This window comes from Struthio camelus, chromosome 29 (assembly GCF_040807025.1).
Source record: "Struthio camelus isolate bStrCam1 chromosome 29, bStrCam1.hap1, whole genome shotgun sequence".
Classification (NCBI taxonomy): Eukaryota; Metazoa; Chordata; class Aves; order Struthioniformes; family Struthionidae; genus Struthio; species Struthio camelus.
This window is the reverse complement of record NC_090970.1, coordinates 612472-636257: the sequence shown is the minus strand read 5'-3', so window position 1 is coordinate 636257 and position 23786 is coordinate 612472. Positions and strand designations below refer to the sequence as shown.

At 65.6% G+C, this 23786-nt stretch overlaps 2 protein-coding genes across 2 annotated transcripts in view; both read left to right on the top strand.

Moving 5' to 3' along the window:
• The first annotated feature begins 401 nt into the window (after positions 1-401).
• Positions 402-5775, top strand: TM9SF1 (transmembrane 9 superfamily member 1). Its single transcript, XM_068921662.1, has 4 exons — positions 402-1383; positions 2216-2975; positions 3494-3767; positions 4365-5775. Exons 1-4 carry the CDS (start codon positions 889-891, stop codon positions 4759-4761), a joined length of 1926 nt encoding a protein of 641 aa, XP_068777763.1. The 5' UTR covers positions 402-888; the 3' UTR covers positions 4762-5775.
• Positions 5776-5882: 107 nt separating this feature from the next.
• The window catches only part of IPO4 (importin 4), a 33222-nt gene continuing 15318 nt past the window's right edge, over positions 5883-23786 (top strand). Inside the window, exons 1-21 of the mRNA XM_068921716.1 lie at positions 5883-6001; positions 6972-7058; positions 7783-7862; positions 7953-7994; positions 8548-8677; positions 9429-9608; positions 10420-10485; positions 10822-10923; positions 11731-11814; positions 12514-12687; positions 13620-13673; positions 14813-14922; positions 16751-16859; positions 17598-17721; positions 18579-18692; positions 18819-18932; positions 19710-19818; positions 20706-20814; positions 21848-21960; positions 22055-22132; positions 22985-23042. Of these exons, the coding sequence (XP_068777817.1) occupies positions 5933-6001; positions 6972-7058; positions 7783-7862; positions 7953-7994; positions 8548-8677; positions 9429-9608; positions 10420-10485; positions 10822-10923; positions 11731-11814; positions 12514-12687; positions 13620-13673; positions 14813-14922; positions 16751-16859; positions 17598-17721; positions 18579-18692; positions 18819-18932; positions 19710-19818; positions 20706-20814; positions 21848-21960; positions 22055-22132; positions 22985-23042 (2106 nt within the window). The 5' untranslated portion in view covers positions 5883-5932. The remainder of the gene's footprint in view (positions 6002-6971; positions 7059-7782; positions 7863-7952; positions 7995-8547; positions 8678-9428; positions 9609-10419; positions 10486-10821; positions 10924-11730; positions 11815-12513; positions 12688-13619; positions 13674-14812; positions 14923-16750; positions 16860-17597; positions 17722-18578; positions 18693-18818; positions 18933-19709; positions 19819-20705; positions 20815-21847; positions 21961-22054; positions 22133-22984; positions 23043-23786) is intronic.

Here is a 23786-nt window from a genome sequence, read left to right as displayed (position 1 = left end):
TTAAGGTGAGCTGTGGCCCTTTTAAGAGTGCTAGTGGGCCCCTCTTTCTGGCATCGCCCCTTTAAGAGCTGACACGCCCACCATCGCCCTTTGAAGGGTTGCCGGGAGGGGCTGCAGCAAGCGGGGGGGGTCTTAAAGGGGCAACACCACCACAGCACCCTCACCTTCTATTGGAGGCTGTTGTGGCCCCTTTAAGAGCGGCACCGGAAGCGCGTCAGCAGCACCGGAAGTGGTGTTTGGCCCCGCCCCCCCGCGAGCAGGTCGGTGGCGCAGGGAGCCCCTTTTGGGGGGGGGAAGGAGGAGCGGGAGGCGGCCAATGGGGGGTGATGGGGGTTGGGGGGCAGCCAATGGGGTTTGGGGGGGGTAGCGGGGTCCCAGGGGGCAGCCAATGGGTGAAGACCCCTCCGGTTGGGTCAGCCAATGGGGTGTTGACCCCTGGTTGCGTTAACCAATGGGTGAAGGCGCCCCAGTTGGGTCAGCCAATGGGTAGAGAAAGCCCCATTGGGTCAACCAATGGGTGTCGATCGCTCAGATGGGGTGGCCAATGGGTGAAGATGCCCCAGTTGGGTCAGCCAATGGGTGAAGGAGGCCCGGTTGTGTCAACCAATAGGCTTTGACCACCTGAGTGCATCAACCAATGGGTGAAGGTGCCCTAGTTGGGCCGACCAATGGGTGTTGACGCCCTCGTTGCATCAGCCAATGGGTGAAGGTGCCCCAGTTGCCGTGGCCAATGCGAGGAGACCGCCCCAGTTGAGTTGGCCAATGAGCGTTGACCCCCCCCCATTAGGTCAGCCAATGGGTGAAGTCTCCCCAGTGGGGTCAACCAATGGGTGCTGACGCCCTGGTTGGGCCAACCAATGGGCATCGACCTCCCGGTTGGGCCAACCAATGGCTGAAGACCTCCCCCCCTCCCCGGGGTTGGGTCCTCCAATGGGTGAAGACGCCCCAGTTGGGTCAACGCTAGCAGACCCCCTCCCGGCCCGCGATGGCGCTGACCAATGGGCTGCCCGCCTCTGCCGCAGGCCCCGCCCCCTTCCCCCCGCCATGGGGCCCCGCCCCCTGCTCCTGCTGGCCCTGGCGTGGGCGGGGACGGGGGCGGCGCCGGGCCGCTACGCCCCCGGCGACCCCGTGCCCCTCTACGTCAACACGGTGGGACCCTACCACAACCCCGGCGAGACCTACGGCTACTACGCCTTGCCCGTGTGCCGGCCGGCGGGGGCGGGGCCCGGGCTGGGGGGCGGGGCGGCCGGCCCCGCCCCCCAGCCCGGGCCCCGCCCCTTCGGCCTGGCCGGCGACCGCATGGCCGCCTCCCTCTACCGCATCCGCTTCCGCCGCGACGCCCCCCGCGCCCCGCTCTGCACCCTGGAGCTGGGGCCCGATGAGGTGAGGGGGGGGAGGCGGGGCCAGAGGGGGCGGGGCCAGGACACCTGGGCCCTTCCCCGGGGAGGTCACCTGGACGCCTGGGTCCGCCCTGGGGGTGGGCGGTGGTAGGGGGAGGTGGGTAGACCTGATGGCCAAGGTGGGATCTTGGTGGGGGGAGGGATCCAGGTCGTGGACACCTGGGTCCTGGGTGGGAGGGTGGGGCCAGGACGCCTGGGCCCCTTCCCAGGGAGGTCTCCCAGACGCCTGGGTCCCAAACTAGGTTGGGGGAGGGGCGCCCGGACTCCTGGGTCCTCTGCAGGGTTGGGGTGGAGAGTCTACGTTGGTGGTCGTTATGGGTAGACCTGCTGGCTGGGATGGTGAAGCTGGGTGGGGAGCACCCACGCCCGGACACCTGGGCCCTTTTGGGTGGGGGCGGAGCCCGGACACCTGGGACCCTTCTCGGGGAGGTCACCCGGACGCCTGGGTCCCATCCCCGGCTGGAGGAAGGGCACTAGGACACCTAGGTCCCTCCTGGAAGGCCAAAGGTGCAGGAGAAGGTTGACCTGGCCTCCAGGTTGGGTGAAGCCGGGTGGGGAGCACCCACACCCGGACACCTGGGCCCTTTTGGGTGGGGGCGGAGCCCAGACACCTGGGACCCTTCTCGGGGAGGTCACCTGGACGCCTGGGTCCCATCCCCGGCTGGAGGAAGGGCACTAGGACACCTAGGTCCCTCCTGGAAGGCCAAAGGTGCAGGAGAAGGTTGACCTGGCCTCCAGGTTGGGTGAAGCTGGGTGGGGAGCACCCACACCCGGACGCCTGGGCCCCTTTCTGCCCCGCTCCCTCCCCCCCGCAGGTGGCGCAGCTGCGGGCGGCCGTGGAGGCCCTCTACTACTTCGAGTTCGTGGTGGACGAGCTGCGGGTGCGGGGCTTCGTGGGGGCGGTGGAGGAGGGCGGGCGCCCGCCCCACGGCCGCCGCCTCGGCCTCTGGACCCACCTCGACTTCCACCTGGCCTGGCGGGGCGACCGCGTGGTGGCCGCCAACCTCAGCACGGGGGCCGCCCGCCCCCAGGGCCTGCCCCTCGGCCCCCTGGCCCTGACCCACACCTACGGGGTGCGTTGGAGCCGGGCGGGGGGCGGGGGGCGGGGCCTAGAGCAGGCCGCCTCCCCCCGCCCGCCGCCCCCCGACCTCCACCGCTTGGCCCTGCTCAACGGCGCCGTGCTGGTGGCCCTGCTGGGCGGCTTCGTGGCCGTGGTCCTGCTGCGGGTGCTGCGCACTGAGGGGACGCCCGCCGGCGGCGAGGCCGAGGCGGCAGCCATCTTGGAGGACCCCGACGGCGGCTGGAAGGCGGTGCGGGGCGACGTCTTCCGGCCGCCCCCTTGGCCCGGGGTGCTCAGTGCCCTGCTGGGCGCCGGGTGCCAGCTCCTGGCCTTGGGGGGCGCCGGTTTGGCGCTAGGTGGGGCCGGGGGGCGGGGCCAGCGCCCAGCTGGGGCCGCCGCCCTCCTCTACGCCCTCACGGCCCCCCCCGCCGGCTACGTGGCTGGCGGCCTCTACCGCCGCCTCGGCGGGCGCCAATGGGTGGCCAACGGGGTGCTCACCAGCGGCGTCTTTGCCGGTGAGGGGCCCCTCTAGGGCGTGTTGGGTCTGTCTGGGGCCCCTCTGGTCGCTCTTGGTTGGGCTTTGCTCTATGGTCCCCATTGGGTGCCCCCTGGGGGTGTTTGCCTCTCTGGGGCCCCTCTGGTCGCTCTTGGTTGGGCTTTGCTCTATGGTCTCCATTGGGTGCCCCCTGGGGTGTTGGCTCACTCTGGGGCCCCTCTGGTCGCTCTTGGTTGGGCTGGGCTCTATGGTCCCTCTCTGTGGACCCTTGGGGATGGGTGAGGCCTCTCTGGTGTCCCTTGCTGGTTTCTCTATGGTGTCTGGGTGGAAACATGGGAGGACTCTTGGGGTGTGAGGCCTCTCTGGTATTCCTTGGTAGTGTCTCTATGGTCTCAACAGAAGAATATAGGGGGTGAGACCTCTCTGGTACCTCTTGGGGAGACTTTTCTAGTACCTAAGGAGAAACATGGGAGGGTCCTTGGGGAGAGGACTCTCAGGTGCCTCTTGGAGGTGTCTCTATGGTCACCCGCCCCGCAGGGCCCTTCTTCGTGACCTGGAGCGTGGTGAACGCGGTGCACTGGGCCCACGGCTCCACCCGGGCGCTGCCGGCCGCCGCCGGGGGGCTGCTGCTGGCCGCTTGGCTCCTCGTGGGCCTCCCCCTGGTCCTCCTGGGGGCCGCCGCTGGGCGCAGCCGCGCCGGCCCCCTCGAGGCGCCCAGCCGCACCAAGAGCGTCGCCCGGCCCATCCCGCCCCAGCCCTGGTACCGGGCTGCCCTGGTCCATGCGGTCGTCGGTGGCTTCCTGCCCTTCAGGTGAGTCCTCCCCCGCATCCCCAGGGCCTCTCTGGAGCAGCTACGTGAGTCTCTATGGTCCCTGGAGGTGGTCAGCCCTCTCTGAAATGTCTGGGGGAGACTCTATGAGCCCTGTTGGGTCTTTCTGTACAGCCTAGGCAAGACTCTATGGTCCTTGGAAGTGGTCAGGCCTCTCTGGAGTGTCTAGGCAAGACTCTATGGTCCCTGGAGGTAGTTGAGCCTCTCTGGAGCCTCTAGGCGAGATTCTGTGGCTCCTAGCGGGTCTTTCCATGCCACCTAGGTGAGACTCTATGGTCCCTGGACACAGTTGGGTCTCTCTGGAACCTCTAAGTAAGGCTCTATGGCCCTTGGTGGATCTTTCTATGCCACCTAGGTGAGACTCTATAGTCCCTAGAGGTGACTGGGCCTCTCTGGAGCCTCTAGACAAGACTCAGTGGCCCTGGTGGATCTTTTTATATTGTCTATACAAGACTCTATGGTCCCTAGAGGTAGTTGGGGCTCTCTAGAGCCTCTAGGTGAGACTCTGTGGCCCCGGTGGGTCTTTCCGTGCCAGCTAGGCAAGACGCCATGGTCTAACGAGTCCCCGTCCCCCTCCAGCGCCATCTCAGTGGAGCTCTACTACATCTTCACCACGGTGTGGGGTCGGGAGCCGTACACTCTCGACGGCGGCGTCCTCGCCTGCGTCTTCGCCATCCCCCTGGCCGTGGGCGCCTGCCTCTCGGTGGCCCTCACCTACTTCCAGCTCTCCGGGGAGGACTACCGGTGGTGGTGGCGCTCGGCGCTGAGCACCGGCTCCACCGGCCTCTTCCTCTTCCTCTACGCCCTCTTCTACTACTGCTGCCGCTCCAACATGTCCGGGCCGGTGCAGACGGTGGAGTTTTTCGGCTACTGCCTCCTGGCGGCCTACGCCTTCTCCCTCATGGTGGGCACCGTGGCCTTCTTCGCCTCCTTCAAGTTCATCCGCTACATCTACGTCAACCTGAAGATGGACTGAGGCGGGGCCTGGGCGGAGGCGCAAGATGGCTGCCGCGGCGGGCTCGGCCGGGCGGTGGCTTCAGCCAAGATGGTCGCCCCCCCCTTTTATGCTGCCTGAGAGAGGTGGCTGGTCTGCTCAAGATGGCCGCCTTCACTGGCCCGAGGCAGCCATCTCGTCCGCCCAAGACGGCCGCCAGCGCCCCCTCTGCCTGCCACTGCTCAAGATGGCCGCCCCCACGGTGACATCCATTGGGGGGGCAACTTCAGTCCCGCCCACTTCCCCCCCCTTGCTGGGATGAGTCTCTTGTCATTGGCTGGCTTTGGCCAATCGGGGTGTGGGGCTGGTAACCCCCTCCCTTGCCCTCCGTGGAGGCCTCTCTGCACAGTCTAGTTGAGTCTCTATGGTCCCTTCAAGTGAGTAGGCCTCTCTGGGCGCTCTAGCTGAGTCTCTATGGTCTCCCTAGTCTATAGGGGTCTCTCTAGGCTGCCTAGAGGGGTCTCTATGCTCCCCCTTGTCCATAGGGGCCTCTCTAGGCTGCCTAGAGGGGTCTCTATGGTCCCTGCAGGCAGGTAGGCCGGTCTGGATGGTCTAGGTGGGGCTCTATGGTCTCTGTACACCCCAGAGGCCTTTCCAGACCATCTAAACGAGCCTCTATTGTCCCTGTAGGCCATGGAGACCGCTCTGGACCCTCAAGGTGAGTCTCTATGGTCCTCGCAGGCGGGTGGGCCTCTCTGGATGGCCTACTTGGGTCTCTATGGTCGCTGTAGGCCGCTCTGGAGCCTCTAGACGAGTCTCTATGGTCCCCGTGGGTCTGTCTGGTCCTGGCAGGCCGGAGGGGGCGGGGCTGGAGGGGGGCGGGGCCTGAGGGGAAGGTGGTTTCTGATTGGTCGCTTCATGTCGGCGCCCGGAGCGGGGGCCGCTTTCGGTAATAAAGAAAAGGCGAGAAAAACGTGTTGTTGGGTGATGGGGAGGGGCCCAGGCGTCCGGGGGAGGGGCCCAGGCGTCCTGGCCCCTCCCCCCCGCGCAGGCCCCGCCCCTCCCCGGCGGCGGCCTGGGGGCGAGCGAGAGGCGGGTCCTCCCAGGCGGCCGGACGGGCCGGAAGTGCCGCTCTGGCGGCCCGGAAGCGGCGTCTCGTCGGCTCCGCCCCCTCTCCCCCCCCCCCCCCCCCGGCTCGTGCCCTCACGCCGTCATGGCGGCGCCCGAGCTGGAGCGGCTCCTGGCGGAGCTGCTGGAGCCGGACAGCGGCCGCATCCGCCGGGTAACGGGGCCCGGGCGTCCGGGGGGCCCAGGCGTCCGGGGAGGGGTCCAGGTGTCCGGGGAGGGGCCCAGGTGTCCGGGAAGGGGCCCAGGTGTCCGGGGAGGGGCCCAGGCGTCCGGGAAAGGGACCCAGGTGTCCGGGGAAGGGGCCCAGGTGTGCGGGGAAGGGGCCCAGGTGTCCGGGGAGGGGCCCAGGCGTCCGGGGAGGGACCCAGGCGTCCGGGGAGGGGCCCAGGCGTCCGGGGCAGGGGCCCAGGCGTCCGGGAAAGGGACCCAGGTGTCCGGGGAAGGGGCCCAGGTGTGCGGGGAAGGGGCCCAGGTGTCCGGGGAGGGGCCCAGGCGTCCGGGGAGGGACCCAGGCGTCCGGGGAGGGGCCCAGGCGTCCGGGGAGGGACCCAGGTGTCCGGGGAAGGGGCCCAGGCGTCCGGGGAGGGGCCCAGGCGTCCGGGGAGGGGGCCCAGGTGTCCGGGGAAGGGCCCAGGCGTCCGGGAAGGGGCCCAGGTGTCCGGGGAGGGGCCCAGGTGTCCGGGGAAGGGGCCCAGGCGTCCGGGGAAGGGGCCCAGGTGTCCGGGGAGGGGCCCAGGCGTCCGGGGAGGGGGCCCAGGTGTCCAGGGAAGGGCCCAGGCATCCAGGAAGGGGCCCAGGCGTCCGGGGAGGGGCCCAGGTGTCCGGGGAAGGGGCCCAGGCGTCCGGGGAAGGGACCCAGGTGTCCGGGGAGGGACCCAGGCGTCCGGGGAAGGGGCCCAGGTGTCCGGGGAAGGGGCCCAGGCGTCCGGGGCAGGGGCCCAGGCGTCCGGGGCAGGGGCCCAGGCGTCCGGGGAGGGACCCAGGCGTCCGGGGAGGGGCCCAGGCGTCCGGGGAGGGGCCCAGGCATCCGGGGAGGGACCCAGGTGTCCGGGGAGGGGGCCCAGGTGTCGGGGGCAGGGGCCCAGGTTTCCGGCCCCCACCCCCTGCTGACTCCGCCCCCACAGGCCACCACCCGCCTCCGTGAGGCCTTCGCCGACCCCGAGACCCCGGCCCGTCTCAGCGTCCTCCTCACCGCCTCCCCCAAGCCCCAGGTGGGACCTCCGACGGCCCATAATCCTCTGCAGCGGCTTTGGAGGGCGTTCCCCCCCACCCTTTCCTGACCATTCTTGTCGGTTTCGGGGCCCCCCAGGTGTTTTTGTGTCTGTTTCAACACCGAGTTCACATCTATAGCATCAGTCTTAAGATTCCCTTGAACTTTTTTGTCTGTCTCGGGGCCCCCCCTGTACTTTCTACATTAGTTTTTGGGCCTGCCCGAACCTTTTTTGTGTGTTTCAAGTTTCTTTTTTCTTTAGTGGGTCTTTTAGTGTCCTTTTGTTATTTTTGAGTCTTTTCTATGTTACTTTCAACCGCCGTTTTGCTCCTTTTTTGTCGGTTTCTAGGCTGCCCTTGATCCTTCCACCTCAGTCTTCATCTTTGACCATTTTTGTCAGTTTTAAGATGCTCCTGACCTTTTGGTTGGTTTCAAGATCTGTGTGTTAATTTCGAGGATCCTCTCCGTGTCGGTTTCAAGGATCCTCTCCGTGTCAGTTTCAAGGATCCTCTCCTTGTCGGTTTCCAGGACCCTCCCCGTGTCAGTTTCAGGGAACCTCCCCGTATCAGTTTCAAGGAGCCTCCCCATGTCGGTTTCAAGGCCGCCCTCCTTGTTCTCTCCCCTTTGGTTTCGAGCCCTCCCCGCTCCCCTTGTGCGTTTCGTGGCCCCGCCCCGGCGGTCTCAGGCTCCGCCCCCAACGCCTCCTTCCCCCCACTCCCCCGCAGGTGCGCCAGCTGGCCGCCGTGCTGCTCCGGCGGCGGCTCCTGGGGCGCTGGCGGCGCCTGGACCCCGGCCTGCGTCAGAGGTGGGTGCCGAGGGGCGGGGCTAATGAGTGGGGGGGTGGGGCAAGATGGCGGCAGGGGAGGGGCTAATGCCGGGCCGTCCCTCCCCGCAGGCTCCCGGCGCTGCTGGCCGAGGCCCTGGAGCGGGAGACGGAGTGAGTGCTGCCCCCTCCGTCCCCCAATTTGCGACGGTTTCGGGGTCTCCCCCAAATCCCGGCAGTTTCAGGTTCCCCCCCCCCAAAACATGGAGGTTTCAGGATGCCCCGTAAACCATGGCAGATTCAGGATCTTACAGGCGATGGTGGTTTCAGCTTTCCTTCTCAAATAGTGGCAGTCTCAAGGTTCCCCCTGCAAATCATGACAGTTGCGGGATCCCCCAAAGAGTGGCAGTTTCAAGGTCTCCCCAAATCATGGTGATTTCAAGATGGTCTTCCAAATCCTGGCAATTTTGAGCCCCCCCCCCCAGCATTCCCTTTCCTGGTGGTTTCACCCCCACATCCTCCTTTGTGGCAGTTTTGAGCCCCTCCATTGCCCATGGCGGTTTTGGGCCCCCCGCAAATCCCAGCACTTTCAAGCCCCCACCCCATCACAGCAGTTTCAAGGCCCCTCAAATCCCGGCAGTTTTGAGCTCCCCCACCCCCCCATGCGGCCGTTTCGAGCTCCTCCAGCCCCGTCGTGGCGGTTTCGAACCCCCTGTGTCTCCCCCAGGCACGCGGTGACGGTGGCCCTGGCCCAGCTGGCCGCCGTGGTGCTGCGCCGGGGGGGTCTGAGCGCCTGGGGGCCCCTCGGCACCTGGCTCCAAGCGGGGGCCCAGGACCCCCGGCCTGCCCGCCAAGAGGTAGGAACAAGAAATGGCGGTTTCAAGGCCCCCTCATGTCCCAGTTTCCCCCCTAGTTGTCGCTGGGGGTACTAGGGGGTGGTTTCAAGGCCCTCCCAAGACCCAGTTTTGCTTCTTGAACCATCGAGAGCCACGAGGGAGTAGATTTGAAGTGTGTGTGGGGGTGATAAACGATGGTTTTGAGGCCCCCCCCCAAGCCCCATTTTGCTCTGTAGTTGCTTTACGTTGGCAGTTTCAAGGCTCCCCACATCTCATTCCCATCCCTGCCCAATTGCCCCAGGGAGGGTCCAGGAGGGTGGTTTTGAGGCTCCCCATGTCCCATTCCCTCCCCCCCCCAGTTGCCCCTGTGGGTCTGGGGGGGTGTGGTTTCCAGGCTCCCCACAACCTATTTCCCCACCATTGCCTCTGCGGGGGTGGTTTCCAGGCTCCCCACACCTCATTTTCTCCCCGATTGCTCCTGTGGGTCCCAGGGGGGCGGTTTTGAGGCTTCCCCACATCCTATCCCCCCCCCCCCGCCAAGTGCCCCTGGGGGTGGATTCAAGGTGCCTCACAGCCTGTATCCCCCTAAATGCCCCCGGGGGGGGAGTTTCAAGGCCCCCCACACACACATCGCATGTCCCCATAGATCTTAGGGGGGCAGTTTCGAGGCTCCCCCCCCAAGTTACCCGACGATGTGGCAGAGGGAGCATTTTGGGGGGGGGGGAACCCCAATCGGGCGTTCCCCCCCCCCCACCACCGTTTTTGCCCCCAGGCGGCGCTGCTGATGCTGAGCGCGGCGGTGGAGGCGGCCCCCGAGGCGCTGACCCCCCACGGCCCTGCGCTCGTCGCCCTGTGCCGGGGCGCCCTGGGGCCCGGGGCGCCCCCCGGCCCCACCGCCTACAGCCTCCGGGCCCTGGGGGGGCTGGCGGCCATGCTGGGGGACACGAGGACGGTGAGCGGCGGCTGGTGCCTTCCACCCCCATGGCAGTTTCGGGGCTCCCCCTTGCCCGAGGTGGCGGTTTCGAGGCTCCCCTGTGCTGAACGCTGGTTTCGGAGCGGGGGTGGGGGGGGGAAGCCGAGAGGGCGGCTTCGGGGATCATCGGTCCCGAAAGAGCGGTTTTAAGGGTTTTCGGTCACAAATAGCGGTTTCAAGGTCTTTTGAAACAGCAGTTTTGTGCGAAAAGAGTCCTTTTTTGGCTTGCGCAAAACGCTGTTTCCAGGTTGCCCCGAGCGCCAGTTTTTATTGCGAAAAGGGTCAGTTTCAGGTTCCCCCAAAACAGCGGTTTCAGGTTCCCCCAAAATAGCAGTTTCTATCTTTAGAGTGTTTTTGGGAACTAAAATAGCAGCCTTGAGATTTGCTGAAATAGCGGTTTCAAGGGGTTTTTGCGACAACAGTTTTACGTTTCTTGAAAACAGCCGTTTTTGTCTCAGGAGCGGTTACTGTTTAGTTTAGTGGAATAACAGTAGTGAGTTTTCTTTGAAGAGTAGTTTTAAGTTTCTCCTGAAGTGGCAGTTTTTACACCTAAATTGTTTTTTGGGGGGGTTTTAAAAATACCAGCTTTGAGGTTCTCACAAAATGAGGGTTTCGAGGGTGCCCTGAACGTTGTAGGGTCTCATTGGCGTTCTTTGGCCTGTAGAAACAGTGCTTTTGGGGGCTCCTAGAACAGCGATTTTTGCACTTTTCCCCAAATCACTTTTTCACACCCCGAAAGGATGGTCTCAGCGGTTTCGAGACCTCCCCAATCACTTGTTTCCCCGCCCAGGAGCTGCTCCGGTCGCTGCTCCCCGATGTCCTGGCGGCCCTCGAGAAGCTGCTGGCCGCTGACGAGGTGGGTCCAGGTTGGGGGGGGGAGCATGATTTAGGGGTCACTTTGGCTGTTTCAGGGGGTCCCTGGAAGTTTTGAGGGTGCCCTAAGCTATTTTCAGCTATTTTGGGGGGCTTCCTGGATAATGGGTGACATTTTGGCGGTTTCAGGGCTCCCCTTGTAGTTTCAAGACCCCCTCGGGACGTTGTGGGGTGCTTCAGGGCTGTTTTGGGGAGCCCTGAGGCCATTTTGGGGTCTCCAAGGCCATGTTTGGAGCCTCCTGGGTGGCTCGGGGTGGGGGGGGACGGGGGACTCTTGGTGGTTTCGGGGCCCCCCTGATAGTTTCGGGTCGCCCCTCAGGCGCTGGCGGCCGAAGCCCTGGAGGTGCTCGACGAGTTCCTGGAGGCCGATCCGGTCGCTGTGACCCCTCACCTGCGACCCCTGCTCGACCTCTGCCTCCAGGTGGGTCCCGGGAGGGGGCCCAGGCGTCCGGGGAAGGGACACAGGCGTCCAGGGAGGGGCCCAGGCGTCCGGGAGGGGCCCAGGTGTCCGGGGAGGGGCCCAGGCATCCGGGGAAGGGGCCCAGGCGTCCGGGGACGGGACCCAGGCGTCCGGGGAGGGGCCCAGGTGTCCGGGCGAGGAGGGGCCCAGGTGTCCGGGGAAGGGGCCCAGGTGTCCGGGGAAGGGGCCCAGGTGTCCGGGAAGGGGCCCAGGTGTCCGGGTGAGGGGCCCAGGAGTCCGGGGAAGGGGCCCAGGTGTCCGGGGCAGGGGCCCAGGTGTCCGGGGAGGGGCCCAGGCGTCCGCGGAAGGGGCCCAGGCGTCCGGGGAGGGGCCCAGGCGTCCGTGCGAGGAGGGGCCCAGGTGTTCGGGGAGGGGCCCAGGTGTCCGGGGAGGGGCCCAGGTGTCCGGGGAAGGGGCCCAGGTGTCCGGGAAGGGGCCCAGGTGTCCGGGAAGGGGCCCAGGTGTTCGGGGAGGGGCCCAGGTGTCTGGGGAGGGGCCCAGGTGTCCGGGGAAGGGGCCCAGGTGTCCGGGGAAGGGACCCAGGCGTCCAGGGAGGGGCCCAGGTGTCCGGGGAGGGGCCCAGGCGTCCGAGCGAGGAGGGACCCAGGCGTCCGGGCGAGGCGGGGCCCAGGCGTCCGGGCGAGGAGGGGCCCAGGCGTCCGGGGCGAGGAGGGACCCAGGCGTCCGGGCGAGGAGGGACCCAGGCGTCTGGGCGAGGAGGGGCCCAGGCGTCCGGGCGAGGAGGGACCCAGGCGTCCGGCCGCCCAGGTCGGGGGGGACGAGGCCCGGGGTGACGCCGTCCGCGCCAGGGCTTTGGCCACCGTCGCCTTCGTCGCCCAGCGGCGCCCCAAGGTGAGCGGGGGGGGGAACTGGGAGGCACTGGGAGGGCAGCCGGGGGATACTGGGATGTGCTGGGGGACACTGGGGGGGTCTTTGGGGGACACTGGGATACACTGGGAGACAGGGCAATGTGTTGGCGCGTACTGGGTCGTACTGGGGAGGGTAGTGAACCATACTGGGGGGGCACTGGGATATACTGGGAGACACTGGGATGGACTGGAGGAGCACTGGGGGTGGCACTGGGCTGAAGCAGGGGGGTACTGAGCCGTATTAGTGGTGCACTGGGATATACTGGGAACATCTCGCGGGGCACTGGGCCATACTGGGAAGGTATTGAGCCATACTGGGGGGCACTGGGATATACTGGGAGTGTCTTATGGGATGCGGGGCTGTACCGGGGGGACACTGAGTCATACTGGGGGGCACTGGGCTGTATTGGGAGGGCACTGAGCCATACTGGGGGGCACTGGGATATACCAGGGGAGCTCAGGGGGCACTGGGTCGTACTGGGGGGGCACTGGGTCATACTGGGGGGCCACTGAGCTTTACTGGAGCGGCACTGGGATATACTGGGGTGTCTCAGGGGTGCTTGTCTGTACTGGGAGGTACTGGGGCATACTGGGATGGGGCAAAGAGGGAGGGCGTTGGGGGGAGCTGGGCCAGGCCGTACTGGTCTATACTGGTCTGTACTGGTGAGCGCTGGTGCGGCAGGCGCTGCTGCGGGGGGGGCTGCTGCCCCCGCTGCTGGGGGGACTCCTGGGCCCCCTGTGCGCCGCCCCCCGGCCCGGGCGCCCCGACCCCGAGGACGAGGAGGAGGAGGAGGAGGAGGAGGGCGGCGAGGCCGAAGGCTCCGGCGGCCCCAGCCCCCGGCACGCCGCCGCCCAGGTCAGTCCCGAAACGGGGCCGAAACGCCCCGAAACGGGGCCGGGACCCCCAAGATGGGACTGAAACCACCCGAAATGGGGCCGAGACCCCCAAAATGGGACTGAAATGCCCCGAAATGGGGTTGGGATCCCCCAAAAGGGGGCCAAAATGCTCCAAAAGGGGGCTGGGACCCCCGGAATGGGACTGAAACGCCCCAAAACGAGGCTGGGACCCCCAAAATTGGGCCAAAATGCCCCAAAATGGGGCTGGGAAACGCCAAATGGGACTGAAACCACCCGAAATGGGGCCGGGACCCCCAAAATGGGGCCGAAACCACCCAAAATGGGGCTGAGACCCCCGAAATGCGGCCAAAACGCCCCGAAACAGGGCCGGGAACGCCCAAATGCAGCCAAAATGCCCCAAAAAGGGGCTGGGACCCCCCCAAATGGGGCTGAAACGCCCCGAAACGGGGCCAGGATGCCCCAAAATGGGGCCAAAATGCCCCAAAACGGGGCCGGGACCCCCAAAATGGGGCCGAAATCACCCGAAATGGGGCTGAGACCCCCGAAATGGGTACAAAATGCCCCAAAACAAGGCCAGGACCCCCAAATGGGGCTGAAACACCCCAAAATAGGAGTGAGACCCCCGAAATGGGGCCAAAACGCCCCAAAACACGGCCAAGACCCCCCAAATAGGGCAGAAACTTCCCAAAATGGGGCTGAGACCCCTAAAATGGGGCCAAAATGCCCCAAAATGGGCTGAAACACCCCAAAATGTTTTGGGGCCATTTCCCCCCATTTTGGGGCCGTTTCCCCTCTTTTGGAGCTGTTTCCCCCCATTTTGGGGCCGTTTCCCTCCATTTTGGGACCGTTTCCCCCCATTTTGGGGACTCCCGTGTTTTGGGGCAAAACTGGGGCGTTTTGGGTCCGCCCTGAGCCCCCCGCTTCCCGCAGGCCCTCGACGCTCTGGCCCAGGCGCTGCCCCCCGAAAAGCTGCTCCGGCCCCTGGTGCGTTTTGGGGCGTTTTGGGGTGTTTTGGGGGAGTATTTGGGCTTTTCTGGGGGTATTTGGGGAATTTTGGGGTCCCTGGGGGGGGTCTTTGGGGGGTTTTAGGGGGTAATTTGGATGGTTTGGGGTCTCTGGGGGGGGGTTGGGGGGCTTGGGGTTTTTTAGGGGTCTTTGGGGGGGGTTGGGGGGTTTGGGGGCAATTTGGGGAATTTTGGGGTCCCTGGGGGGGGTCTTTGGGGGGTTTTAGTGGGTAATTTGGATGGTTTGGGGGTCTTTGGGGGGTTTGGGGTTTATTTGGGGGGTTTGGGGTCTTTGAGGGGGTGTTTGGGGGTTTTGGGGGCGATTTGGATAATTTTGGGGTCCCTGGGGGGGTTTTGGGGGGTAATTTGGAGGGTTTGGGGGTCTTCGAGGGGGTAATTGGGGGTTGGGGGATAATTTGGCGAGTTTTGGGTTCCCTGGGGGGTACTTGGGGGTTATTTGGGGGTCTTTGGGGGGGGTTGGGGGTAATTTGGAGGGTTTGGGGACCCTGGGGGGGTGTTGTGAGGGTTTTGGGGGTAATTTGGAGAGTTTTTGGGTTCCCTGGGGGATATTAGAGGAGTTTTGGGGGCAGTTTGGGGGGTTTTGGGTTCCCTGGGTGGTATTAGGGGAGTTTTGGGGGCAAGTTGGGGAGTTTGGGGGGGGTCCTTGAGTATTTGGGGGCTTTAGGGGGGTTATTTGGAAGATTTTGGGCTCCCTGGGGGGGTAATTGGCGGGGGGGGGTTGGGGATAATTTGGAGAATTTTGGGGTCCCTGGAGGATATTTGGGGTATTTGGGGGGCAATTTGGAGGGTTTTGGGGTCCCTGGGGGGGTATTTGGGGGGTAATTCAGAGGGTTTTGGGGTCCCTGGGGGGGCATAGAGAGAGTTTTGGGGGTAATTTGGAGGATTTGGGGGTCCTGGGGGGGGTTGGGGGGTAATTGGGGTACCCTGGGTGGGTATTTGGGGGGGGTTGGAGGGGGCAATCGGCTGGTTTTGGGGTGTCGGAGGGGGTTGAGGTGTCCGCAGGGCAGATTTTGGGGGTGTTTCCGGGTGTTTTTTGCGGGGGGGTCTCGGTGTCGGGGCGCCCCCGACCCCCCTCCCCAAATCTCCCCCCCCCCACAGCTACCGCTGTTGGAGCCGCTGTTGGGGAGCCCCCGGCCCCCCGCCCGCAAGGGGGGGCTGCTGGCCCTGGGGGCGCTGGCCGAGGGTTGCGGCCAACACCTGCGCCGACGGTGAGTCACCCGGGGCGGGGGGTATTTGGGGCGGCGGGGGGTAGCTGGGAGGGGGTGGGGGTATTTGGGGGGTAGCTGGGGGGGGTTAGGGGGTATTTGGGGACGGTCCTGGGGTGTTCGGGGGTGTTTTGATGGTGGTCGGTGACGTTTTGGGGGGTAGCTGGGGGTTTCGGGGGTGTATGGAAGTAGCTGGGGGTGTTCCCGGGGTATTTGGGGGTTTTTCAGGGGTATTTAGGGGTATCTAAGGGGATTTGGGGGCGTTTCAGGGGTACTTTGGGGTACTTGGTGGTGTTGGGGTGGGTAGCTGAGGGTATTTGAGGGTGTTCCCAGGGTATTTGGGGGTACTTGGGGGTATTTCAGGGTGTTTAGGGGTGTTCGGGGGTACTTTGGGGGTATTTAGGGCTATGTAGGAGTAATTGGGGTGTATTTGGGGGTGTTCCTGTGGTATTTGGGGGCACTTTGGGGGTGTTTTAGGAGGTATTTAGGAGTACCTGGGGGTATCTGGGGTGTATTTTGGGGTGTTTCCAGGGTATTTGGGGGCACTTTGGGGGTATTTGGGGCACTTTGAGGGTATCGGAGTGTATTTAGGGTGTATTTGGGGGTGTTCCCAGGGTATTTAGGGGGTACTTTGAGGGCACACAGGAGCACTTTGGGGGTACTTTGGGGGTATTTGGGGGTGTTCCTGGGATATTTGGGGGTAGCTGGGGGTGTTTGGGTGTACCTTGGGGGTATCTGGGGGGTATTTGGGGGTGTTCCCAGGGTATTTGGGGGTACTTTGAGGGTATGCAGCAGTACTTTGGGGGTGCTTGGGGGTATCTGGGGGTATGCGAGGTGTCTGTGGGGGTGTTCCTGGGGTATCTGGGGGTAGCTGGGGGTGTTTGGGGGTATCTGGGGGTATGCGAGGTGTCTGTGGGGGTGTTCCTGGGGTGTTTGGGGGTATCTGGGGGTGTTTGGGGGTATCTGGGGGTATGTGAGGTGTCTGTGGGGGTGTTCCTGGGGTATCTGGGGGTAGCTGGGGGTGTTTGGGGGTATCTGGGGGTATGCGAGGTGTCTGTGGGGGTGTTCCTGGGGTTTTTGGGTGTAGCTGGGGGTGTTTGGGGGTATCTGGGGGTATGTGAGGTGTCTGTGGGGGTGTTCCTGGGGTTTTTGGGTGTAGCTGGGGGTGCTTGGGGGTATCTGGGGGTATGCGAGGTGTCTGTGGGGGTGTTCCTGGGGTTTTTGGGTGTAGCTGGGGGTGTTTGGGGGTATCTGGGGGTATGTGAGGTGTCTGTGGGGATGTTCCTGGGGTGTTTGGGGGTATCTGGGGGTGTTTGGGGGTATCTGGGGGTATGTGAGGTGTCTGTGGGGGTGTTCCTGGGGTATCTGGGGGTGCTTGGGGGTATCTGGGGGTATGCGAGGTGTCTGTGGGGGTGTTCCTGGGGTTTTTGGGTGTAGCTGGGGGTGTTTGGGGGTATCTGGGGGTATGCGAGGTGTCTGTGGGGGTGTTCCTGGGGTTTTTGGGTGTAGCTGGGGGTGTTTGGGGGTATCTGGGGGTATGCGAGGTGTCTGTGGGGGTGTTCCTGGGGTTTTTGGGTGTAGCTGGGGGTGTTTGGGGGTATCTGGGGGTATGCGAGGTGTCTGTGGGGGTGTTCCTGGGGTTTTTGGGTGTAGCTGGGGGTGTTTGGGGGTATCTGGGGGTATGCGAGGTGTCTGTGGGGGTGTTCCTGGGGTAGCTGGGGGTGTTTGGGGGTATCTGGGGAGTAGGCGGGGGTACTTTGGGGGGGCCCGGGGGGCGTTCGGGGGTAGCTGGGGGTCCGGCCGCGGGCCCCACGGGTGCCCCCCGGCGCAGGTACCTGGGGCCGGCGCTGGGGGTGCTGCGGAGGGGCCTGGGCGACCCCGAGGGCCCCGTGCGGGGGGCGGCCGCCTGTGCCCTGCGCCGCCTCGCCGACTGTCTCCAGGTACGGCGGGCGCTGGGAGCCACGGGGAGGGCTACTGGGTCACACTGGGGGGGCTCTGGGGGCTGCTGGGAGGCACTGGGAGGGCTTTGGGCCATACTGGGAGGGACTGGGTTATACTGGGAGGGCTCTGGGGGCTACTGGGAGGCACTGGGAGAGCTTTGGGCCATACTGGGAGGGACCGGGTTATACTGGGAGGGCTCTGGAGGCTACTGGGAGGCACTGGGAGGGCTTTGGGCTATACTGGGAGGAACTGGGTTATACTGAGAAGGCTCTGGGGGCTACTGGGAGGTGGTGGGAGGGCTGTGGGACTACTGGGAGGCACTGGGAGAAACTAGGTTATACTGGAAGGGCTCATGATCCTTACTGGGAGAGCCTGGACTGTACTGGGAGGCACTAGGAGGCCTCTGGGGGTTACTAGGAGGTTCTGGGAGGGCTCTGGGCCATACTGGGAGGAACTGGGTTGTACGGGGAGGCCTCTTGGTTCTTGCTGAGAGACCCTGGGTTATAATGGGAGACACTGGGAGGGCTGTGGGGTATGCTGGGAGGAACTGGGTGATGCTGGGAGGGGTCTCGGTGCTTACTGGGAGGCACTGGAAGGGCTATTGCAACTCACTGGGGACTACTGGGAGCCATACTGGGCTCTTCTGGGTCATACTGGGAGGACGTGACTGGGCGCCCTGGGCTATATTGGCCTACACTGGTCTATACTGGTCCGTACTGGTCTGTACTGGTGCGTAGCCGGAGGTGGCGACGCTGGCGGGGGAGATGCTGCCGACGGCGCTGGCGGCCCTGGAGGACCCAGGAGTCCGGGAAACCCCGGCCAAGGCCTGGTACATCCTGGAGAGCCTCCTCGAGTGCCTCGGTAGGGGCCCAGGCGTCCGGGGAGGGGGCCCAGGCGTCCGGGGAGGGGCCCAGGTGTCCAGGGAAGGGGCCCAGGCATCCGGGAAGGGGGCCCAGGCGTCCGGGGAGGGGCCCAGGTGTCCAGGGAAGGGGCCCAGGCGTCCGGGGAGGGGGCCCAGCTGTCCAGGGAAGGGGCCCAGGCGTCCGGGGAGGGGCCCAGGTGTCCGGGAAGGGGGCCCAGGTGTCCGGGGAAGGGGCCCAGGTGTCTGGGGAGGGGCCCAGGCGTCCGGGGCGGGGGCCCAGGCGTCCGGGGAGGGGGCCCAGGCGTCCGGGGAAGGGGCCCAGGTGTCCGGGAGGGGCCCAGGTGTCCGGGGAAGGGGCCCAGGCGTCCGGGGCGGGGGCCCAGGCGTCCGGGGAGGGGGCCCAGGCGTCCGGGGAAGGGGCCCAGATGTCCGGGGCGGGGGCCCAGGCGTCTGGGGAAGGGGCCCAGGCATCTGGGGGGGGGGGCCCAGGCGTCCGGGGGGGGGCCCAGGCGTCCGGGGAGGGGCCCAGGTGTCCGGGAAGGGGGCCCAGGTGTCCGGGGAAGGGGCCCAGGTGTCCGGGGAGGGGCCCAGGCGTCCGGGGCGGGGGCCCAGGCGTCCGGGGAGGGGGCCAGGCGTCCGGGGAGGGGGCCCAGACGTCCGGGGAAGGGACCCAGGTGTCCGGGGCAGGGGCCCAGGTGTCCGGGGAGGGACCCAGGTGTCCGGGGAGGGGCCCAGGCGTCCGGGTGAGGGACCCAGGCGTCCGGGGAAGGGACCCAGGTGTCCGGGAAGGGACCCAGGTGTCCGGGAAGGGGCCCAGGCGTCCGGGGAGGGACCCAGGCGGCCGGGTGTCCTCCAGGTGAGGGAGTGGAGCCGTTCCTGCCCTCGGTGTTGAGGGTCGTTTTGGGGGTGCTGGACCCCCCCGGATCCCCCCGGAGCCTGGAGCTGGCGCTCAGCACCCTCTGCACCCTCGGTGAGCGCCCCCCCCCCGCCAAGCTCCCCTCTGGGACCCCCAAATCTCCCCCCACTCGGGGGGGGGCCTGGGGGTCCCCCCGGTTTTGAGGAGCCCCCCTGACCCCCCTCTCCCCCCCCCCGGCAGCCTCGGGGGCCGGGGAGCAGCTGCGGCCCCACGCGGGGCCCATCCTGGCGGCGCTGAGCCCCCTCCTGCGCCCGGGGCCCCCCGACACCCGGCCGCTGCGGCTCCAGGCTCTCGGTGAGATGGGGGCCCAGGCGTCCGGGGAGGGGGCCCAGGCGTCCGGGGCGAGGGGCCCAGGCGTCCGGGGAGGGGCCCAGGTGTCCGGGGAGGGGCCCAGGTGTCTGGGGGGGCCCAGGCATCCGGGGAGGGGCCCAGGCGTCCGGGGAAGGGGCCCAGGCGTCTGGGGAAGGAGCCCAGGTGTGTGGGGGGCCCAGGTGTCCGGGGGAGGGACCCAGGTGTCCGGGAAGGGGCCCAGGTGTCTGGGGAGGGGCCCAGGCGTCCGGGGGGGCCCAGGCATCCAGGGAAAGGGCCCAGGTGTCCGGGGAAGGGGCCCAGGTGTCCAGGGAAGGGCCCAGGTGTCCAGGGAAGGGGCTGCCCAGGCGTCCAGGGAAAGGGCCCAGGCGTCCGGGGAGGGGCCCAGGCGTCCGGGGAAGGGGCCCAGGCGTCCAGGGGAGGGGGCCCAGGTGTCCGGGGAGGGGCCCAGGTGTCCGGGGAGGGGCCCAGGCGTCCGGGGAAGGGGCCCAGGCGTCCGGGTGAGGGGCCCAGGCGTCCAGGAGGGGGCCCAGGTGTCCGGGCGAGGGGCCCAGGCGTCCTGGGAAGGGGCCCAGGCATCCGGGAAGGGGGCCCAGGTGTCCGGGGAAGGGGCCCAGGCGTCCGGGGAAGGGGCCCAGGTGTCCGGGGAAGGGGCCCAGGCGTCCGGGACAGGGGCCCAGGTGTTCGGGGAGGGACCCAGCTGTCCAGGAAAGGGGCCCAGGCGTCCGGGGAAGGGACCCAGGCGTCCGGGCGCCCTCCCAGAGGTGCTGGGGGCGCTGGGCCCCGCCGCCGGGGGCCACCTCGTGCCGGCGCTGGAGCTGGGGCTGGAGCTGGCGCTGGAGGAGGACGAGCCCGAGGGCCGGCGCGTGCTGTGAGTGCCCCGAGACCCAAATACCCCCCAATTGCCCTTAACGTGCCCCTAATATTTCCTAATAGACCCCCCCAATCATTTAACACCCGCTAGGTTGTTTTTAATGGCTGTTGTTAGTTGTTTTATTTGTCTTAATAGTCTTCTAATAGGTGCTAATACAATCGTGGAAGTGTTTGTAAACCGACGGTAGTGCATTAGTAGTTTTTAATATTTTCTAATAGCTTTTAGTATCTTTCTAACAGCACCTAATAATCTTTTAATAGCTCCTAATAACTCCTAGTAGACGCTACTCGTTCCTCATACCCCAAAATAGCTCTTAATACACTCCTAATAGACCTTAATAACTCCTAATGCTCTCTTAATAGCACCTAATAGTCTTCTAATAGCTTCTAATTTCCCCTAATGGCACTCAAGAGCTGTTAATACCTGCTAATGCCCCTCTGGTAGCGCATAATACCTTCTTGATTGCCCTTAGTAGCCCTTAACAGTGCCTAATAGCCCCCTATACCCTCCTAATAGGCCCAGCACCCCCAATATCAGCTGAAAGGCCTTAATAGTTCCTAATGCACGCTTCTAATAGCTGCTTAATAGTGCTTTATTGTTCCAAAGAGTTTTTAAGAGCGATTAATAGCTGTTAATGCTCTTTTCATAGCTCCTAATAGTTTTCTAATAGTTCCTAATGGTTCCCTAATAATCTCTGATAATCGTATAATAGTTGCTAATAACTTTAATAGCTCTTAATAGCTGCTAATATGTCTTTAGTAGACATTGATAGTTGCTAATACTGCCTAATAGCTCCTAGTACCCCCTTAATGCACCTCTGGGACCCCCCTAAAAGCCCCTTAACACCCGGCGAGACCCCCGTAACCCCGGCGGCGCCCCCGCAGGTACGGGCTGGCGGCGGCGGCGGCGGCGGCGATGGGCGACAAGCTGGGCCCCCTCCTGCCCCGCGTCGTCCCCGTCCTGCTGGGGGCGCTGCGGCGGCCCCCCGCCCCGGTGAGTGCTCATGGCGGGGGGGGGGGGATGGGAGCCCCGAAATCGGCCTCGGGGCGGCGTTGAAACACTTAAAATTGACCTCGGGGGGGCTTGAAACCACCAAAATCGGCATCGGGGGGCCCTGAAACCCCCCAAATCCACCAGAAACTCCCCCAAATCCACCTCGGGGGGCCTTGAAACTCCCCAAGTCAGCTTTGGGTGGCCCTGAAACCTCCAAAATCCATTTCAGGGGGCTTGAAACCCCGAAAATTGGCATGGGGGGGGCCTTGAAACCCCCCAAATCCGCTTTAGGTGGCCCTGAAACTTCCAAAAGCCTCCTTGGGGGGGATTGGAAACCCCCAAAATGCTCCTCAGGGAGCCTTGAAACCGCCAAAATCATCTTTAGTGCGCCCTGAAACCACTAAATCCACCTCAAGGGCACTTGAAACCCCTAAATCCACCACAGAGGGTGGGGCTGGAAATCCCCAAAATCCACCTTGGGAGACCTTGAAACTCCCAAAACCTGTCTTGGTGGGGACTGAAACCACAATCTGTCTCAGGGGTGGGGTGGGGAGCCTTGATACACCCAAAATTCACTTGGCAGGGGGGTCTTGAAACCCCCCAAATCCATTGGGGAGGGGCTGGAGACTCCCTCAAATCCGCCTCGGTGGGCCTTGAAACCCACCAAATCTACTCGGGGGGGGGCCTCGAAACCACCCAAATCCAACCTTGGGAGCCCAAAACCCTCAATGTTCTCCCTCGTTTGCTCCCCAAATTGTGACGTTTGTTTTTTTTGGTCCCAAAATCACCAAATTTTGGCTTTTTTGGTGTCTAAGAGAGCAAAAAAATTCTGTTTCTTGGCCCAGAAATTACAAAAATTTCCCCGTTTTTGTCCAAAATGTCCGAAATTTCACTTTTCCCCCCCAAACTAAGTTTTTGCACGAAACACCCTTTTTTAAGCCCCCGGCGGGCCCAAATCGCCCTGTTTTCACCCCAAACCCGGGGGGGGGGGCGTGGCCTCACGCTGGCCCCGCCCCCCGCTGGCCCCGCCCAGGCGGCCTCGGCGGCGCCTGATTCGTTCCTGCTCTTCGACGACGACGACGACGCGGACGAGGGGGCGGAGCCGATGGAGGATGACGTCACCGAGGAGGAGGAGGAGCTTGTGGAGTGAGGGGGCGGGGCCGAGGGGGGCGGGGCTCAGTGCGGAGGGGCGGGGCCAGCACTGACCCCGCCCCTCTCCCCCCGCTGGCCCCGCCCCCAGGGTGGAGGTGGGCGGAGCCTACGCCCAGGAGCTGGAGGAGGCCTGCGAGGCCCTGGGGGAGGTGGCCGAGCACTGCGGGTAACTGGGAGCACTGGGAGGGACTGGGGGGGACTGGGGGGGAGAACTGGGGGCACTGGGAGAGACTGGGGGTAACTGGGAGGGAGTGGGAGCACTGGGAGGGACTGGGAGGGGATAACTGGGAGCACTGGGGGGGTAACTGGGGGGGACTGGGAGAGACTGGGGGTGACTGGGAGGGAGTGGGAGCACTGGGAGTGACTGGAAGGGGATAACTGGGAGCACTGGGGGGGACGTTGGTAACTGGGAGGGACTGGGAGCGCTAACAGGGACTGGGAGGGGATAACTGAGAGCACTGGGGGGGTAACTGGGGGGGACTGGGAGAGACTGGGAGGGACTGGGAGCACTGGGAGTGACTGGAAGGGGATAACTGGGAGCACTGGGGGGGACGTTGGTAACTGGGAGGGACTGGGAGCGCTAACAGGGACTGGGAGGGGATAATTGGGAGCACTGGGAGGGACTGGAGGGTAACTGGGGGGACTGGGAGAGACTGGGGGTAACTGGGAGGGACTGGGAGCACTAGGAGGGACTGGGAGCACTGGGAGGGCACAACTGGAAGCACTGGGAGGGACTGGGAGCACTGGGGAGTAACTGGGAGGCCCTGGGGGGGAATGAGGAAGTAACTGGGGAGGAACGGGGGAGAACTGGGAGCACTGGGAGGGACTGGGAGGGGATAACTGGGAGCACTGGGAGGGACAGAGGGTAACTGGGAGTGCTGGGGAGACTGGGAGGGTAACTGGGACAGGCTAGGAGGAACTGGGGGGACTAGGGGGGTAACTGAGAGCACTGGGGGGGGGGACTTGGAGAGACTGGGAGGGGCACTGGGGGTTACTGGGGACACTGGTGCCCCCCCAGCGCCTCCTTCCTGCCCTACGTGGAGCCCAGTTTGGAAGCCATGCTGGAGCTGCTGGAGGTGAGCCCGGATGCCTGGGCCCCTCCCCGGACACCTGGGCCCCCTCCCCGGACGCCTGGGCCCCCTCCCCGGACACCTGGGCCCCCTCCCCGGATGCCTGGGCCCCTTCCCCCGGACGCCTGGGCCCTTCCCCGGACGCTTGGGCCCCTTCCCCGGACGCCTGGGTCCCTCCCCGGACACCTGGGCCCCTCCCCGGACGCCTGGGCCCCTTCCCCGGACGCCTGGGCCCCTCTCCCGGACGCCTGGGCCCCTTCCCCGGACGCCTGGGTCCCTTCCCCGGACGCCTGGGCCCCTCCCCCCGGACGCCTGGGCCCCTTCCCCGGACGCCTGGGCCCCTTCCCCGGACACCTGGGCCCCCTGCCCGGACACCTGGGCCCTTCCCTGGACGCCTGGGTCCCTGCCCCGGACGCCTGGGCCCTATTCTCGGATGCCTGGACCCCCTCCCCGGACGCCTGGGCCCCTCCCCGGACACCTGGGCCCCTCCCCGGACGCTTGGGCCCCTCTCCTGGACACCTGGGCCCTTCCCCGGACGCCTGGGCCCCTCCCCAGACGCCTGGGCCCCTTCCCCGGACGCCTGGGCCCCTCCCCGAACACCTGGGCCCCCTCCCCGGACACCTGGGCCCCTTCCCCGGACGCCTGGGCCCCTTCCCCGGACGCCTGGGCCCCTTCCCCCAGACACCTGGGCCCCTTCCCCGGACACCTGGGCCCCCTCCCCGGACACCTGGGCCCCCTTCCCAGGACACC

Excerpts from the sequence above, each read along its gene's own strand:
- TM9SF1 (XM_068921662.1), top strand. The coding sequence starts at position 889 with ATGGCTGAAGACCTCCCCCCCTCCCCGGGGTTGGGTCCTCCAATGGGT. Across the intron at positions 1,384-2,215 it reads TGGAGCTGGGGCCCGATGAG|GTGGCGCAGCTGCGGGCGGC; the intron begins GTGAGGGGGGGG and ends TCCCCCCCGCAG. Across the intron at positions 2,976-3,493 it reads CACCAGCGGCGTCTTTGCCG|GGCCCTTCTTCGTGACCTGG; the intron begins GTGAGGGGCCCC and ends CCCGCCCCGCAG.